At 40.0% G+C, this 17,512-nt stretch overlaps 1 protein-coding gene across 10 annotated transcripts in view; it reads right to left on the bottom strand.

Moving 5' to 3' along the window:
• The window catches only part of NRXN3 (neurexin 3), a gene marked incomplete at both ends in the record, with an annotated part of 1,490,367 nt that overhangs the window by 954,094 nt on the left and 518,761 nt on the right, over nucleotides 1–17,512 (bottom strand). For all 10 annotated transcript variants that reach the window (XM_080809449.1, XM_080809437.1, XM_080809438.1 and 7 more), the window contains one exon: nucleotides 1,942–2,145. In XM_080809449.1, the coding sequence (XP_080665575.1) occupies nucleotides 1,942–2,145 (204 nt within the window). The remainder of the gene's footprint in view (nucleotides 1–1,941; nucleotides 2,146–17,512) is intronic.

The following is a 17,512-nucleotide window of genomic DNA, read 5'->3' on the forward strand; positions in this document are numbered from 1 at the left end:
GTCTAAGAAGGAAAATCTATTTTCTGTTTAGCAACAGTATACATTTCCCCGGGACCCCACGGGGCTAATCATGCTTATATATGTGCTTCTCTCTTACTCTGAAATAGATGTAGAGTTAAAAATTGTCTTCATCTTTTTCTGTGAATTATTTAGGATGTTATGTTCATTTTGTTGTTTATTTGTTTTTATTTAATTTTTTAATTTCTCCTGCTCTTTTTCAGGGAAGTAAACGATCAGCTACTGGTTGTTGGTTTTAGGTTATATACACTGTCTGGTTGGTTTGTGGGAGGTGGGGAGGACGGTGCAGGGGAGGGAAGGCGGGAGGGACGGGGGTATGCCAGCCCCTGCAGGCTGCTCAGTACACTCTGTTCTCAAGGCTGTTTGCTATGCGGGCCGCAGGCTTTGGGCCTTTGAAGGGTTGAATACCATCTTTTGATTTACCATGGCTGATGGTGGGAAGGACTGAAAACTCAAGAACACAAAGATCCAGCAAAAAGAAAAACAAAACTCGAAATAACCAAACACACACATACACACACCAAAGAAAAACCAACAGACACACTGACAACAGAAATCAAATGAGGTTGGACAAGAAAAAGGGCAGAGTGTTGTAAAAGCTACAAATTGGAAGAAAAAAAAAGACATAAGTGAAGCCACTGCTCAAAACAGTCCTCTGTGTCCTAGAGATTTTCAGGATCGTAGTGTAGGCATTTTCCAAGTGCGACCAGTCGACCCAACGGCAGGTAAGACTGGTGTGGATTCCAAACTCCACCTTCCCTTAGGCCAGCTAAGGTTTTATGTGGTCTTGTATCTGGTACAGTTGTCCATCATGTCTTCCCCATGCTCCGACAAGCCATTCCACTGGAATCTTTATAAAGGAGCTGTATATACCCCCCAAAATCCCTCGCTTAGAAAGCTTGGACTCAGCCCTACCACTCATCCTATTGACACAGGGCACTGACTTTCTACTAAGTAGAAATGAGGTTGGTCTCTTTCCTTCCAGAAATCAAGAGGTTCTCATCCTTCAAAGAAGATCAGTTAGAAATCAGTCAAGGTCAGCAGCAGGAGCAAATGTGATGCCTCCAGGAGGGGAGTTTCCAAAGTATCTATTACAGGTAATTATAGTAGAACAGATCTTCTCCCAATACAGCTGCGAATTTGAAATTGTCATAATTTTTCAATACCAAGGACGGAGGAATAGGCAAGTGACAGCACGACACGGCAATCTGGGTAAAAGGGGCTGCTAGACGACGGGGAAGAATGCTAGGAAGGAAGAGGGGGATAGTATCAGGAACCACATTCTCCTTCCACATGTCAGAGACCCTACAAACTTACAGAATTATTTCTCCAATGGGACAACAGAAACAATCTGACTTGTCCTCCCCACTAGGAGAAAGCATAAGGAAATAGCAGTGCCCCCAGAGTTCCCCATTTGTGGAGAAAGAAACAATGCACCTTTCATCCTCCTCACAAAGCTTAGTTCTCTCCAACCCCCATGTCCCGTTTTGCCTCCGTTTGATGTCTTATCTCTGCCCTCGGCTTTGACTGTTTTGAGTGGTGACCAAGGAGTCGGACTTAATGGCAATGTGATTGATCAAAAGATGGACCAAAGTAGCGTGTTTTACACAAAGCTAAACGGTTCCAAAAAACCAAGAAAGGAAACTTAAAAAATAAATAATCTAGTAAAACAAAAATAAAAACAAAAACAAAATCAAAAACAAAAAACCACCACTGTCAGAAACCAGAAATTGACATCAAAACCTCATGCAGAAACAAGAAGAAGGTGTTTGTTGCTGTTGGATTTTATCCTTGGTCTATTAAACAAGAGGTGAGCAGCTAACTTTTAAGAAACAAACAAAGAATTCAATCAAACCAATGAAAATCAGAAAAGAAAGGGAAGACAAGCCCAAACAAAGTGGCAGAGGGTACGTCATACGATACCTAAGTTAACCATGAGCTTGACACGCCCCCCATCCAGCTCCAAACGCAGGGTGTCCGCAGAGTCCCTGGAGGTAGTAGCCACCAGCAGCCCATAAGCTCGCTGGGACATGAAGCGGAAGGAGACATCCTCTGCCTCGGTGTGCATGACCATGGGCATGATGATCTTCATGTACATACTGCCATCGTAGCTCAAGATAGACGCCTCTGCAAAGAAGAACGGAGGAGATTGTCAGAATGAAGTATTTCAGAGGTTCCCTTGACTTCCAGGGTGAGGACAGTAGGGTAGAGAGGGCATGAAATTTGTAGCCAGGTGATTCATGTTGGATAGACCTCCAGTGCCACCACTTTCAAGCTATGGGACCTTGGAAAGACCTCTAAAATTCTGAGGGCCTATATTCTTGTTTGCCTTTACAAGGCATACAATGGCACAGGTCCCTGTCCCACCATGCTCATAGACTTATCAAGTGTGCCAAATAATATAACGGATGTGAAGATGTTTTGTAAACGCAAAGTGCTCCCCACAAATAGTAGTGGTCTCATTCCATGTGCTATAGACAGAACAAAAAATGCATGAAACAAAACTTAGCCTCCTGAAAGTATTTCATGAAGAACAGGAAGAAAGCAGAAATCTAGAACCACCACAGCAACCAGACATTTGTCAGAACGTCTAGAAGGAGGAAAGAGTGGCAGCCTGGCCTGGTCCCCACACAGCCCTACGTGGCCAGGCACTGTATAAGTTTGTCTGATTCATTAAAAGAGGATCTACAGAAACAGAGCTAGAACCACCACCACAAAAAGATGAAACCCCGAGAACCAGTGATTCTGCTTTTATTCAAATAGTGCTTCTCTGAGGAAGGAAGAAACTCGCTTTTGTTTGATGCCTTCTCTAGCCCAATCACTTTGGCCAGGAGCACCCCCACTCCACCCCATTGTGTTAACTCACTTTGTGCTACAATGTGGATCTACTATTCCTACTTCAAACAGAAAACCAAGGCTCCTGGAGGCAGATGTTAATGTCTCAAAGTCAGACATCCTGGATTTTAAGCCAGTATGTCCAGTGCAAAGCCAAGGACTGTTTACACCACCATGCTGCTCAAAATGTGAATTTGTTCGGTTGTTCATTTAGCAAATATTTTTAGAGATAATGGTACTCACACAGTTCCCCTATTTTGTTCCTCTTTCCTTATTTAATATCTCCTTTCATCTTAAATGAATATTTCCTAGCATACTAATTCCATTCCTTTAATGATTCTTTAGTATATTTTTGAGCTACTTTCTTAGTGGTTGCTCTAGGTCTTACAATATACATCTTATCAAAATATACTTCATATTTATACTCACTCAATTCCTGTAAGATACAGAAACTTCACTTACATAGCTCTCATCTCTTCCTCCTTATTTTGTTATTCTTATCCACATTATGTCTATAAATGTTACAAACCCAACAACACTGTGTTATAATGATTGCTTTTTAAAAACATGTGTCTTCTGGGGGCACCTGGGTGACCCAGTCGGTTTAAGCATCCACCTCCTGATTTCAGCTCAGGTCATGATCTCAGGATCATGAAGTCCAGCCTGCACTGGGATCCACACTCAGTGGGGAGACTGCTTGAGATTCTCTTTCTCTCTCTTCTCCTCCCACTCTCTCTATCTCTCAAAAATAAATGAATTAATTAAATCTTAAAAGAAAAAATTTTAAAAAACATGTCTTCTTAAGAAGAAAAGAGGAGAGCTCAAATATATTTATGGAGTTGTTGTTGTTGTTGTTTTTTAATTAAGCTTATTATTTACCATTTCTGTCTCTCTTCATTTCTTCTTGCAGATTCAAGTTACCATCTGGTGTCATTTCCTTTCTCCAATATAGCTTCATTCATTTGTGGTTTATTGTCAAATATATCACAATTCTATACGTTATAGGCCCAACAATACAATTTTATAGATATTGTTTTATGCAACTGTGTTTTAAATCAGCTAAGAAAAAAAGAAAAAGAAATGGGTAATTATGTGGTCTGCTATCATTACCTACATAATTACCTTTACTGGAGCACTTTGTTTTTTCACATAGATTCAAATTACTGTCTGCTGTCACTTCCTTTCAGCATGAAGGATAAAAGCAGTGAGTAGTTCTTATAACTACTAGGCAGGTATCCTAGCCATAAACTCTCTTTGAGTTCACCTGGGAATGTCTTTATTTGATCCTGACTTTTAAAAGACAGCACTGTCAGATAGAGGGATCATGGCTGACACTCTTTGTGTTCCAGCACATCGAAAGTTGCCTGGCCTCCACTGTTCTTAAGAGACATCAGCTGTTAATCGCACAGCAGCACCCTTGTATGTGACAAGTCATTTCCCTCTTCCTGCTTTCAAGATTTCTTCTTTATGTTTGGCTTCCAACAGTTTTATTTAAATGGGTCTGGATGTGTATCTCCTTGAATTTATCCTACTCAGAGTTCATTCAGCTTCTTTGCTGTGTAGATTCATGTTTTTCATTAAATTGGGGGAATTTTCAGTCATTAATTCTTTGAATATTTTTTCTGCCCCCTTCTGTCTTCTTTCTTCCCAGTATTCCCATCTTACATATGTTAGACACTTAGCAGTGCCCCACATTTCTCTGGCACTCTGTTTATTTACCTTTATTCATTTTCTTTCTTCTATTCAGACTGTAAATAATCTCTTTTGATCTATCTTCCAGTTTGCCAATTCTTCTGTTGACTCAAATCTATTCTTGAGTCGCTCTAGTGAATTTTTTGTTTGGATTCCTGCACTTCTGAACTCTCAATTTATGTATTATGTATATAATATCTCCAAATGAAAATTTTGAAGTTGAAAATAATATAATATACATAATTTGTATCTCTTTATTAATACTCACTCTTTAATGATTATCTTACTTTCCTTTTCTTTAAGTGTAGTTTCCTTAATCCTTTTAGTATATTTAACATAATAGCTTCCATGGAGTCTGTCTGCTAAGTCCAACATCTGGAACCCCTCAAAGGCAATTTCAATTCCCAGCACATATTCCTGCATGGGGATCACACGTTCCCATTTCTATGCATGTTTCACAATTTTCTGTTGAAAATTGGACATTTTTGGTAATAGATTGTAGCAAGTCTGGGTACTGCTCCCCACTCCTCCACCTACCACCACCAGAACTAGTTCTTGTTGTCTGTTCATTTGTTTATTTGTGTAATGCCTTGGCTGAATGAATTTCATGATTCATACTTTCCAGGCAGTGTGATGGCTCTAATTTCCCTGCTCAGATATTTCCCCATTTTTATCTTTTAGTCTGCCTTCCTACGTGTTGTCCCTAGGTCAGTATAAGTCAGTTATTTGTTAAACACTATACTTAAGTCTCTATAGTCAATTTTTATCCTTTCTCTGTTAGATGTGTGTGAATTGGAGACTTCTTTTGCAGTTCAGAGAGTGTAAGATTTTGCCTCATGTTCAGATAGAGACTAGTACTTAGAAGTTGCCCCTTCTGCCAAATTAGTTATGTGACTGCACTGTTTTGGCTCTCACATTTTTCTCCCTTCCATCTATAATCTCCCTTTTCCTTTCACTCAGTTAATTTGTTTTAAATTTTTCCTTTGAATTCTTGTAGCACTAAGATTTCTTAAGTTATTCTATACTGCAAATGAGCTACAGAATATAGCTCATGGGAAATTCTTCTGTCCCTTATTTGCTTCTAGATCAAATTCTTAGAATTTTCTAAGCTACGTCACATCCTTTATTTTTATTTTACTTTATTTCTTCTGCTGTTTTGTATTTGCACTATCATGTCATTGACTTTCCTGCTCATACTCAGGTGACTCTGTCCAGAGTTTCTAACTGTTCAGACAAAGGTTCAGGGACTTGACTTCCAGATCCATCTACATTTGAAAGGTTTCGTATTTTTAGCTCTACACACTTATTTTTTTGTAGCTTCAGAGATGGTAAAATATGGGAATGAAATGAGGGGGAAAATGAAGAGCTCAGGCAAGACTGTGTATAACCTTCTTTTAGCTACCAAGGCTGTGTTCTCATTTCTGAAGCTTTGTTAAGTGCCTGGAGCAGAAGTGACCCCACCTGGTTAAGGCGTGTGTCCCAAGGCAATGGAGAGGGATGCATTAGGACTACTGATCCATTTAGCCCTTGTGACTTATCTTTTTATTCTCAGACCCACTGTCTGTTTCTGTTACATGTGCCCCCCCCACCACTGCCATTTCTACTACTCTTCACTCAAAAGTAGGACCAGATAAGAACATCTACTCAGTCTATTTCTTTTCTCTCTATAAAGGTATTAGGGGAAATTTTCAATACTTCTATCAACTAGACAGTACTATACCTAAGGAGCAGAGGCAGGGTTGGCCTCATCCTGCTTGACCATTCCTCTTGCCTTTGCTTTCAGATCATTTATCTTTTGAGAGCTAGGACACTGAGTTCTACTTCTTTCCTTACTTGAGGCTAATGATTATTTAACTGGCATATTCTTTTTAGTTTAACTTGAAAGAGGGTATTTCTGGCAGGCAACTTTTCCTTACCATCTTCCTACTGATACTTTCATGGTCAACCTTGTATGGAAAGTACCATTAAATGATCACTCCCCTCATCCTCTTCTCTTTTTTTAACTTCAAGGCATCCTCTTGCTCATTCATCCATCTATTGACCTTATACACTCCCTAAGTGTGTTTTATTCTGACAAAATCTCCCAAATACACAGATTGCTTCCTCTGCACCCAAACTGGGTTGATCTTAAACAGTGTGCAAATTTATACAGGAATGCCTGCCAGGTTCTAATTTTGTATTTTGCAGCAGCAGGAACAACATAAATCTCTAGCTTCAAGCAGACCCAACAGTAGCCAACAGTTCTGGGGAATCAACAAAATTAATGTAAGGCAATATCCTCCCTCTTGTGGACAAGGCTGAAAAGAACTAGTCTTCCACATTCTCGAAATGCTGCCAATACATAAGGCATGTGGGCTTCTCTTACCCCAAACAAGTAGAGCACTATAAAGCTATGACAAAAATTTTGATACACATTTTTCACTTTAAGAAATGCAGGTGTGTACATGTGCGTATTTTTTAGTATTAGGGATAGAGGGAGGAAGGAAGGGTTAACAGGGGATACAAAAACTCTGGTTTGTTATAAGATGTATAATTTTTTTTTTAAGAAAAGGTTTATTTAACCAAAGAATTCATTCAGCTTTTCTTAAATAGCAAATTTTCTACTGAATTCCAAATGTAACTTCATTTATAAAAATTAAACACAACACAATTCATCAGGATAAATCTAGTCACTGCTTGCAAAAATATTTTCTCATTCATTAAATGATTAATATTTAATATGGCCAAATACTGTGCTGAAATGGGGGTGGGTGTAATATGGCTTCTGTCTTTAATGAGCTTATGGTAAGTTGGAATTATAGACACAAACAGGTAAATTATTATACTAAAGAATGAACATAGTGCTGCAGAACTCAGCTCAGGTGTCTATGTGTTTGCCTAGAGTTTTTAGGGAGGAGGGGTATAACTTGTTTCAAGAATGAGACAGAATGAACAACAAAGTGGGGGATGGGAAGGCCTTCCAGCTTGGGGAACAGCATATGTACAGAGGCAAAGTTGACAAGGGCATAGAATAAAATCATATATTACAGCATCTGATAAATGGTTATGGGGAGTTCAATGTGCCCAATGTAGAACAAGATTTCTCAACTGTGACAATACTGGCACTTTGAACCAGATAACCTCAAGTTGTGGGAGGGGCCTTGGGCACTGTAAGATGTTCACAAGTAGCCTTGATGGCCACCAAGTGAAGATGCCATTAGCATTCCTTCCAGTCATGACAACCAAAAATGTCTCCAGACATTGCCAAATGCTTCTTGGGAGATAAAAATCAACCCACCTGAGAACCACTATAGTGGTTTCATATGGGCTCAAACATTTAGATTGAAGTGGTAAAGTTAAAACTAAAGATATATGTAGAGGGTCCATTGTAAGACTGAATAATCATAGTTAAGAAGTTTTGATATTAGTCAACATAGAAGGGTTTTAGGCAGGAAGGAACATGATAAGACTTACTTTTCAGGCTAACTCTAGTGGTGGAAGAAAGACAGAATAGTGTGGTGAGAGACCAAATGCAATCTTATCAAATTTTCTTCCAGATAGCTCTATCTTTTAAACATGTTATGGAATTTCAAAACATAATATTGGTAAAGGGCAGTAGTATGTTTCTGAGAATTATTCTCTGAGTCCATTCAAGAAAGCTCTATTGTACCCTCCTACACTTTTGGTGGGACTGCAAGCTGGTGCAGCTAATCTGGAAAACAGTATGGAGGTTCCTCAAAAAGTCGAAAACAGAGCTACCCTACGACCTAGCAATTGCACTACTGGGTATTTACCCTAAAGGTACAAATGTAGTGATCCGAAGGGGCACATGCACCTGAATGTTTATAGCAGTGATGTCCATAGTAGCCAAACTATGGAAAGAGCCTAGATGTCCATCAACAGATGAATGGATAAAGAAAATGTGGTGTATAGATATACAAAGAAATACTATGCAGCCATCAAAAAACCCATAAGATCCTGCCATTTGCAACAATGTGGATGGAACTAGAGGGTATTTTGCTAAGTGAAATAAGTCAATCAGAGAAAGAGAGTATCAAATGATATCTCTGATATGAGGAATTTGAGAGGCAGGGTGGGGGTCTTGGGGAGTAGGGAGGACAAAATGAAACAAGATGGGACCAGGGAGGGAGACAAACCACAAGAGACTCTTAATCTCAGGAAACAAACTGAAGGTTGCTTGGGGGTGGGATGGGAGGGACAGGGTGGCTGGGTGATGGACAGTGGGGAGGGTTTGTGCTATGGTGAGTGCTGTGAATTGTGTAAGCCTGATGATTCACAGACCTGTACCCCTGAAGGAAATAACACATTATGTGTTAATAAAAGAAAGAAAGAAAAAAACCTCTGTTGTGCAAGCTCTAATTACAATATAGGCTAGCCTCTCTATTCAGAATCATTGTTCAGTGTGCTGTCACTGTGAGTGTGTAAGCTTGGAGTTAGAAGACTGGGGTAAAATCCTAGATCTTCATGTTATCTAACTGTGAAACATTTTTGGGTCTCCATTTCCCCATCTATAACATGTAATAATAAAACTGAATCAGTCAGAGCAAGAGTTAGTCCACTCAAATTGTGCCATATTATGAAAATTTAACGAAGGCGGATATTTACAGAAGTATAGGTAAGGCACAGTGAAACTTCCAAGGGGTAATGTGGTATTCAAGGCTATTAAAAGCAACTTCCCTTACTACCCTTGGCCTCATGAAGCAAGGGAAAAGTCAACTGCCAGAACTCTGAGGAAGAGAGAGAGAGAGAGAGAGTCATAAATGCCTTACAAGAGCTGTAACCTTGTTACAAAGAGCCAGTTGGTAGTCATTTCTACAGGGAGAGAGAGAGAAAATTAAAAATTCAGACTTCACTGTCATTGTTCCTTCTCATCCTCCTTGTATGCTTCCCTTTGGGCAAACTCAACTGGACTACAGAAGTCAAAGGAGCCTGTTAATGGAATCCATATAGGATAACCTTTCATGGTTCAAAGCGGAATGAAGAAGGGCCGAGAATGAGTTGCAAAGAGGAATCCATCACAAAGGTGAAGCCTGAAGCATGAATGTGAAAATATCCAAATATATTAAAGGGTGCTTATTGAATGTTGCATGTGTATGTGAACATGTGTGTTTTAATCTCCCTGATGTCTAGAGATGGCCCATTGCTTTCATGTGAGGATACTCCCACATCAGAGGTAGCACTGGTCATTAGAAAAAGCCTAGATGTCAGGAGATCCATGTTCTACTCCAGTTCCACTTCTTATGGGCATGCAATCTTGGGAAAGCCACACATTTTCTGTCCTCCCCTTTCCCTTGTGTAAATCTTGAATAATATTTTAAAAATCATATAAGAAAATATGCTTGAGAGAGCACTGCAAACTGTAAAGTAGAATGTAATTATAAAGTGATAATTACAGCACTTTATATCCATCTTCATTATAAAGTCTACTTTGAATAAATAGAGAAATAAAGCAGCCCTTCTGCTTTCTTCTGTTCTCAAATTTCCTACCCAATGAGTCTACTTTTATAATCATGGTAAAGATAACACTCAAGAACCCCAGAGTAAGAGGTTCTCTTAATACCTTCGATGGTAAGCATGGCTCACAGCAGTCATGGGCAGACTATGTTCAGTGATGGACGCTGGTATTCTGATCTAGCTATGCTATTCGTTCTGAAAGACATACAACACTATTCTGTAGACTGTCATTTTTGCCCAAACTTTGCTGGCCCTCTCTGTCATATATTCTTGCCAGGATTCCAGAGAATACATTTTCCCTCATTATTATTGATATCTGGTTACTAAAATTTATTATTTTTAATTTTTTTTTTATTTGACAGAGAGAGAAATCACAAGTAGGCAGAGAGGCAGGCAGATAGGAAGGGAGAAGCAGGCTCCCTGCTGAGCAGAGAGCCCGATGTGGGGCTCGATCCCAGGACCCTGAGATCATGACCTGAGCCGAAGGCAGAGGCTTAACCCACTGAGCCACCCAGGTGCCCCTGGTTACTAAAATTTAAATAAAGTTATATCTCTGAACCATCAACAAGGATGACTGACTGCAGGTACGGATCTGGAATGAATGGATTTGTATGGTCATCACCTTTGCTTTGTTCTAAAATATCGTTACACAGTAGCACTGAACTGATATAATGAAGTGATTAATGACTGCCTACATGCCTGTCCTGTGTTTTCCATGCTAGTTGTTGGTGTTCTGATTCTGAAAGGGCTAGGCTGAAGTTCAGAGAACTATTCTACACACAGCTGTGCTCACTGGAATGTGATTGCTTTAGTACTATCCAAAGCAAGACCAGAGAAACAAGTTCTCCAGGGCGGCAAAAGAGAATACACTTTCTACTGGTTAACTGTTCCACAATGCACCAACTCAACAAACTCAGTTTTATTAGTATTTTTTTTAATTGTTTATTTCTTTTCAGCATAACAGTACTCATTGTTTTTTCACCACACCCAGTGCTCCATGCAACCCGTGCCCTCCCTAATATCCACCATCTGGTTCCCCCAACCTCCCACCCCCCGCCCCTTCAAAACCCTCAGGTTGTTTTTCAGAGTCCATAGTCTCTCATGGTTCACCTCCCCTTCCAATTTCCCTCAACTCCCTTCTCCAAAAAGAGACTAAGCCATTATTTCAACATGAAGCAAAATCAAATTGTCTGGAAATATAAATTAAATTTTCTAGGAAGGTCAAACCAATGAAGAAATTTCCAAAAGTCCAACTGACTAATTAAAGGAGAATCACTTTGTCACCTTAACAGAAAAAAAAATAGCATAGAAGTTGTCAGATTATTTTCTCTGAATTGAACAAAACTTCATAGTTAAAAACATAAAATATACCTACATTCAAACTTTTTTATTTCATAACTAAGGAAATGGAAGTAATATATAAAAATATTTTTTTCCTTATAGAGATATTAAAGACCCCCCTTTTTTTCTACTTGGGATCCTGCTTCCAAAATCCATCAGGTTGTATAAAATTAACAATATAGATTTATTGAGATACCTGTTTCAGAACATTGTTGATAGACATACATGTTTTTGGTGTATATATATATATATACATGTGTATATATATATATATATATATATATATACACACATACACACACACATATACATATATACACACATATATGTGCATATATATATACACACACACACGTGTGTGTGTGTGTGAGAGAGAGAGAGAGAGAAAGAAAGATAAGCGACTTCCAACATCACTTAAGCAGAGTCAGCTATAGAATGGGAGTACAAAAATAATTGTGACAGTGCCAGATATTGAATTCAATGCACACAAGACATGAATTAAAAGATCTCTCTTGGGGCATCTGGGTGGCTCAGTCGTTAAGCGTCTGCCTTCAGCTCAGGTCATGATCCCAGGGTCCTGGGATCAAGCCCCACATCGGGCTGTCTGCTCAGTAGGGTGCCAGCTTCTCCCCCTCCCACTCCTCCTGTTTGTGTTCCCTCTCTCTCTCTCTGTCAGATAAATGAATAAAATCTTAATAAATAAATAAATAAATAAAAAATAAAAGATCTCTCTTCTAGTAGATGTGACTAGGAGCAAAAAGAGAATTAATAGTGGGAAATCACACAACTCTCCATTTTTCACAGTAGAATCTAGAGTTGACCATCTTAATACACTGCCCCTGGAATCGAATTCCATATAATTTTGCAACTCTTAGGATATTATTAAAATGAATGTTAGATCCTATGTAATGCTCCAGGCTGACACATCAGTTCATTAACCCGCTGGCTAACTCACGGGAGAACATGGTCTTCCTGGGAGACTACATCATTTGCAGTATTCATTTCCAAATCAATACGGCAGACTTGCTATGCCAATATTTGTCAATACTTGGACGTTATTTATTCAACACATTGTTTCTGAGTATCTATCATGTTCCCATGTACTCTTCTAGACAGGAGATCTAGAGATGGACAATACAGAAGTTCCTACTTCATGGAGCTTTGATTTTACCTACAGTCACCTGAGGTAATGACTGAATACAAAGTAACCTTGTTAGCCTATGATGATATAATGGCAAGTACACTTAGGAGAAAAATAAATAGCAGGAAGATAATCACCATTTGGCTGCATATACAGGGGTGACATATCTCAGATTTTCCCATATTCAAGCCTTCTAGGAACATCATTTGATAAGAACTTTATCTAGAAGAGTAAGACATCAGATAATTTCATCAAGGGGTAAACCATGGTTGTGGAATATCCAACCAAAGGAATGTCTCAGTTCCTTTGTCCCAAAAGATGGGGGTACATACTAGGGCTACCATCACCTAAGATCATACGCTATAGGGGTAGATATAAAGCAAAGCCTGATGTTGTACTCAGCTTGCCAAGAAGAAAAAAAGTTGTATCTGCCCAGCAGAAGACTAGGACACATCATACACAGGCTGCTACTACAGCAACAATAGAAAACACAGCTCAGATTAAGCTATAAACACTTCTTGTCAGGGCCCCATTCCCTTGCAAACAGAAAGTTGTTTTATAGGGCTGGCAAAGTATACGGTAAATTATATTACCAGCCCACAGCTGATGAGTTTTTAAGTCTACAGGGAACAAGTTATCTGGCTCTGTCACCATGCTCAGCTTGCCAAAACTGCTTGTGAGGCACACCAGTCTGAGAGATATTGCTAAAACTTAGAAATAAGTGGGCCAAGAATAGCACTGAAGCAGAAGAAGGAAGGGACATGGTACATGACATTAATTTGTCCCTAAAGTTTTCCTCTTGGAGCTTCTTCCTGACTCAAAGACACTGTTCAGCCATCCCTGAGTCAACACTTAATTATATTGCAAACCGCTAGACAATCAAGGGTTTGTCTGATGAATGGGTGGACAGTTTCTAGAAACTTCAAGTTCCCTTCTTTTATTGTACCACCCTCGAAATGTTTCTGGTTTCTTGTTTATTTCTCTAACTAGCTGAAAGTTACCTCTGTTTTCGGGAGTTTTCTTTTCCTCTTAATTTTATCCTTTTATTTTCTGTAATAGTTTAGCTAGTGTCATTTTCAAAACACAAATGAAATCATGTCGTCTTCAAGGCAAGTGCTTTCAATGGCACCAGAGTACATGCTAGCACTGATTAAGCATTGAATTCTGAATCTTCAATGATCTGCCCCTGGTCACCTCTCCAGCCTACTCGCCTCACCCCGCTGTGCCCCTTCACTTTTGCCCTTCACTGTTGGCTCTTAGAATATACCCTGTCCCTGTGGCTTTGTTCTCCCTGCTACCTTTGTATGGAACCTTCTAGACTCCTTATCCACCTGGCAAATTCTGACCTGTCTACTAACAGTAAGCAAGGCTCATTGACTCTGCCTTCAAAACTGTATGACGGTGGCAGTGTTCTCCTTTTCCATGTCGACTCCCTGAGCTCAAGACCCCAAAACCTCTGTGTTCTAGCTAGACCTCTAACCATCCCTTCTTCTTTCATTTGTTGCTCTCCATAATCAACCCTCTATACAACAGTCAGAGCGATCCCTCTTTCCCCTACTGTATGCTCTCATGCCTCCTTAGTGCACTTAGAATACAGTTAAACTCCTTGCGTGACTGAAAGTCCTACATAATTTGTTTCTTCTCTATAGGGTGACCGTACGTCCAGGTTTGGCCGAGAGAGTTCCATTTCACTTCTGTTGTCCTGATGGAATTATTAATTGTACCACCTTGGACTCAAGAGTGTGCCAATTTTGGGGCACCTGTGTGGCTCAGTGGGTTAAAGCCTCTGCCTTCGGCTCAGGTCATGATCCCAGGGTCCTGGGATCGAGCCCCGCATCGGGCTCTCTGCTCAGTGGGGAGCCTGCTTCCTCCTCTCTCTGCCTGCCTCTCTGCCTACTTGTGATCTCCCTGTCAAATAAATAAAATATTAAAAAAAAAAAAAGAGTGTGCCAATTTTGACTTTAAACCACCTGGTCACCCTGCTTCTATAGCTCATCTACTCTTCTCCCCTTGTCCTTCACAGGACCTACTGGCTCCTTGACCTTTTCTGCATGGCTGGCTTCAGCTCATGCAGGCCCTGGCCCACATAGCTTAACCATCATATTTTCAGAAAGGTATTCCCCAATCACCTTCTCTCACGGCCCTTCTCCCCAGGCTATTCTATCACATTAGCTCATTAATTTTTCATCACAGCACTTAGAATATCTGATTTTCTTTTGTTCATGTGATCATCTTACTCTTCCTCCTAGAATTTAAATCCATGAAAGCAGGTACCTTTTCCCTTTTGTTTACTACTATGTAGCTCTTTCCCAGTGGAGTGCCTGGCTCAGTGAAAAGGATGGTGGGTGAACTAGACACCTCAAGCACCAGCTTCTCTATGAAACCTATCCCAGCTACATGCACTCCCTTTCCCAGAGAAACAGACCACTCCTTCTCTGCAGCCCCGTTCTATCTGCTGTGTACACACATCACACACAGTGTCTACAAGACAGTTTTTGTGTGCATTCTGTTTTAGTTGACAGCTTTGGTTCTCTCTGAACACTGCAAGCAAATCTGATGGCAAATCTATTTCCTATTCATTTTTTGTGTCATTTTGTTTGGGTTGTTGTTTGAAACATTTTATTTCAAACTTACCTACTTTTCCAAATTTCTCTACTTAGCACTTGTAAAGATTGTACCAAGCATTCCTTTAATACTTCTCACCCTACCTCCCCTAATGCTAACATGTTACATAACCACAGTATCATTGTGAATAACAGAAATTCACATTGGTATAACATTTTTAAGAAACTTTAGATATTAGTCCAATTTTATGACTTTTTCCACTAATGCTCTTTTTTTCTGTTCCAGGATCCACACTGAATTAGGTTTTATTTTTCCTCAGTCTTTTCCACTCTGTAATAGTTTCTCAATCCTTCCTTGTCCTTCATGTCCTTTTAGAGAATACTGGTCAGACATTTTATCAAACAACCCTAATCTGGTTTTGTCCAATGTTTTCTCATGACTGGAGTGACATTATGCATTTTGGGCAAGAAGGATTCCTATGAGATTCCCATGTCCTTCTCCGTGCCTTGTTTCAACGGGTTCGTAATATTGATATGTCTTGTTACTGATGATGTTTTCTTGATTACTTGATTAATTTGGCATCTCCCAGGTCTTTTCACTGTTAAATAACTGCCTTTTCCTTCATACTTGATAAGTGTCTTGGGAAACATATTTTGAGTCTATGCAAAAAACGTTTATCCCAAACTTTCTACCCACTAATTTTAGTATCCATCAGCGAACTTTATCGGCAACACTTAGTAGTAGCATTTGCCTGGTGGTGATTCTCTCTTGCCCTCCTTCCTTCTACATTTATTAACTGGAATTCTTTTTTTTTTTTAAAGATTTTATTTATTTATTTGACAGACAGAGATCACAAGTAGGCAGAGAGGCAGGCAGAGGGGGGGGGGGGAGCAGGATCCCTGCAGAGCAGAGAGCCTGATGCGGGGCTCGATCTCAGGACCCTGAGATCATGACCTGAGCCAAAGGCAGAGGCTCAACCCACTGAGCCACCCAGGCGCCCCTATTAACTGGAATTCTATTGCATTCCGGTTCATTTTTGACTCTCCTTGACAGTGCTTATCATCACATTCCTGACTTACATGTGCCTCTCTATGTTCAGATTACAGCAGAGCAGTAAGTTCTCAGGCTGACACTTGCTGGCTTTGTAAATGAACAAGCAACTTCATCTCTCTGAGCCTCAGCATCCTCATTAGTAAAGTAAGGATATTAACACATGACTCATTAGGTTGTTAAGAGGATATTCAATTCATTTCTCACGAATTCATTCATTCACTGGTTCATTCGTGCAGGCACTGGAGAGACAACAAACAAAAACAGCCATCTTCTTTAAGTCTTGACTAACCCAGGTCTGAGCATCTGTTCAGCGTAGCAAAGCTCCAAAATTATCTTCTATGGCTGTGATTAATAATTGCACAATTTCCTAGTCAACTCTGGATTCCTAAGGATTTCAGATCTGATTCTTCACCAACCGGAGAAATTTTTTTTTTTCAGAGCTTCTGCTGACATGAGAATAATCGAAGGTGTGCCCCCCTCTACAGGTGTACAACTTTAGTAATTAATTTTTCCCAAACATATCAGAATCCTAGGAGGGAAGCCAAATTAAAACACAAGTAAAATCTCTGATGAAAGGTAAATGTTAGAAGTTCTTAAAGGAGGGCTCTTCTCTCCCTAAACCACTCTCTTCAGGTCTCAGTCTATGGAGAAGCGGGATCACGGTCACGTGGGCCAGAAGAAATATTTGAAGACAGAGAAAACTGTAGCTGGTAAATGTTATTGCTAGCTCTGGGAGGTGAGGCCTGCGAGGCTATTACTGCTGTGCTATAGTCTAGCAGGCCCCTGGGGGAGCCCAGACGACGGGCGAGCTGATCACGCAAGCCCAGTCCAAATGTCACTCTAACATTTGCAGAGCTGTGTGTAAGTGCTTAAGGAGAGGTTTCCAATGAGAAGGTCAAGGATGGAAAAGCTGTTTGGGGAGCTGAAGGATGTATTTGGGAAGGTGCGGCCATGTTGTGAAGAATTTTCCCTTCACATGAGCAGTTTTGTTTCGTTTTGCTTTATGTTACCCCGTGTGGTTTCCAGGCTGGCGGTTGCTTATACAGACAGATAATCCTTCACAAAGGCTAATGTCAATCTTGGGTCTGATTTTTTTTTTGGGGGGGGGGTGCGCAGGAAAAGATTGTACCTTCTTCTGATCTCCATATCAAATTGCTTTTATTTTGTTTTGTCTTCATTTTTATTCTTTAAGTCCTTAGTTGGTCTCGTATGTCTACCGTTGAGCCTTGATATTTCAGAATTTAATATTTACAACTTTGATGTTTTCCTGGAAAGTCTGAATAGTTATGCTATGCAGTCATGTACAATTTTCACCAGTCCCATTGAGAGCAAGACGGTGCAAGAACGTAGGGAATAAACCTGGTTTTACACTCAGCATCCACATCTCAGAGAGCTTAGGCAGTTCTCTACTTA

This window comes from Martes martes (genome assembly GCF_963455335.1).
Source record: "Martes martes genome assembly, chromosome: 7".
Taxonomy (NCBI): domain Eukaryota; kingdom Metazoa; phylum Chordata; class Mammalia; order Carnivora; family Mustelidae; genus Martes; species Martes martes.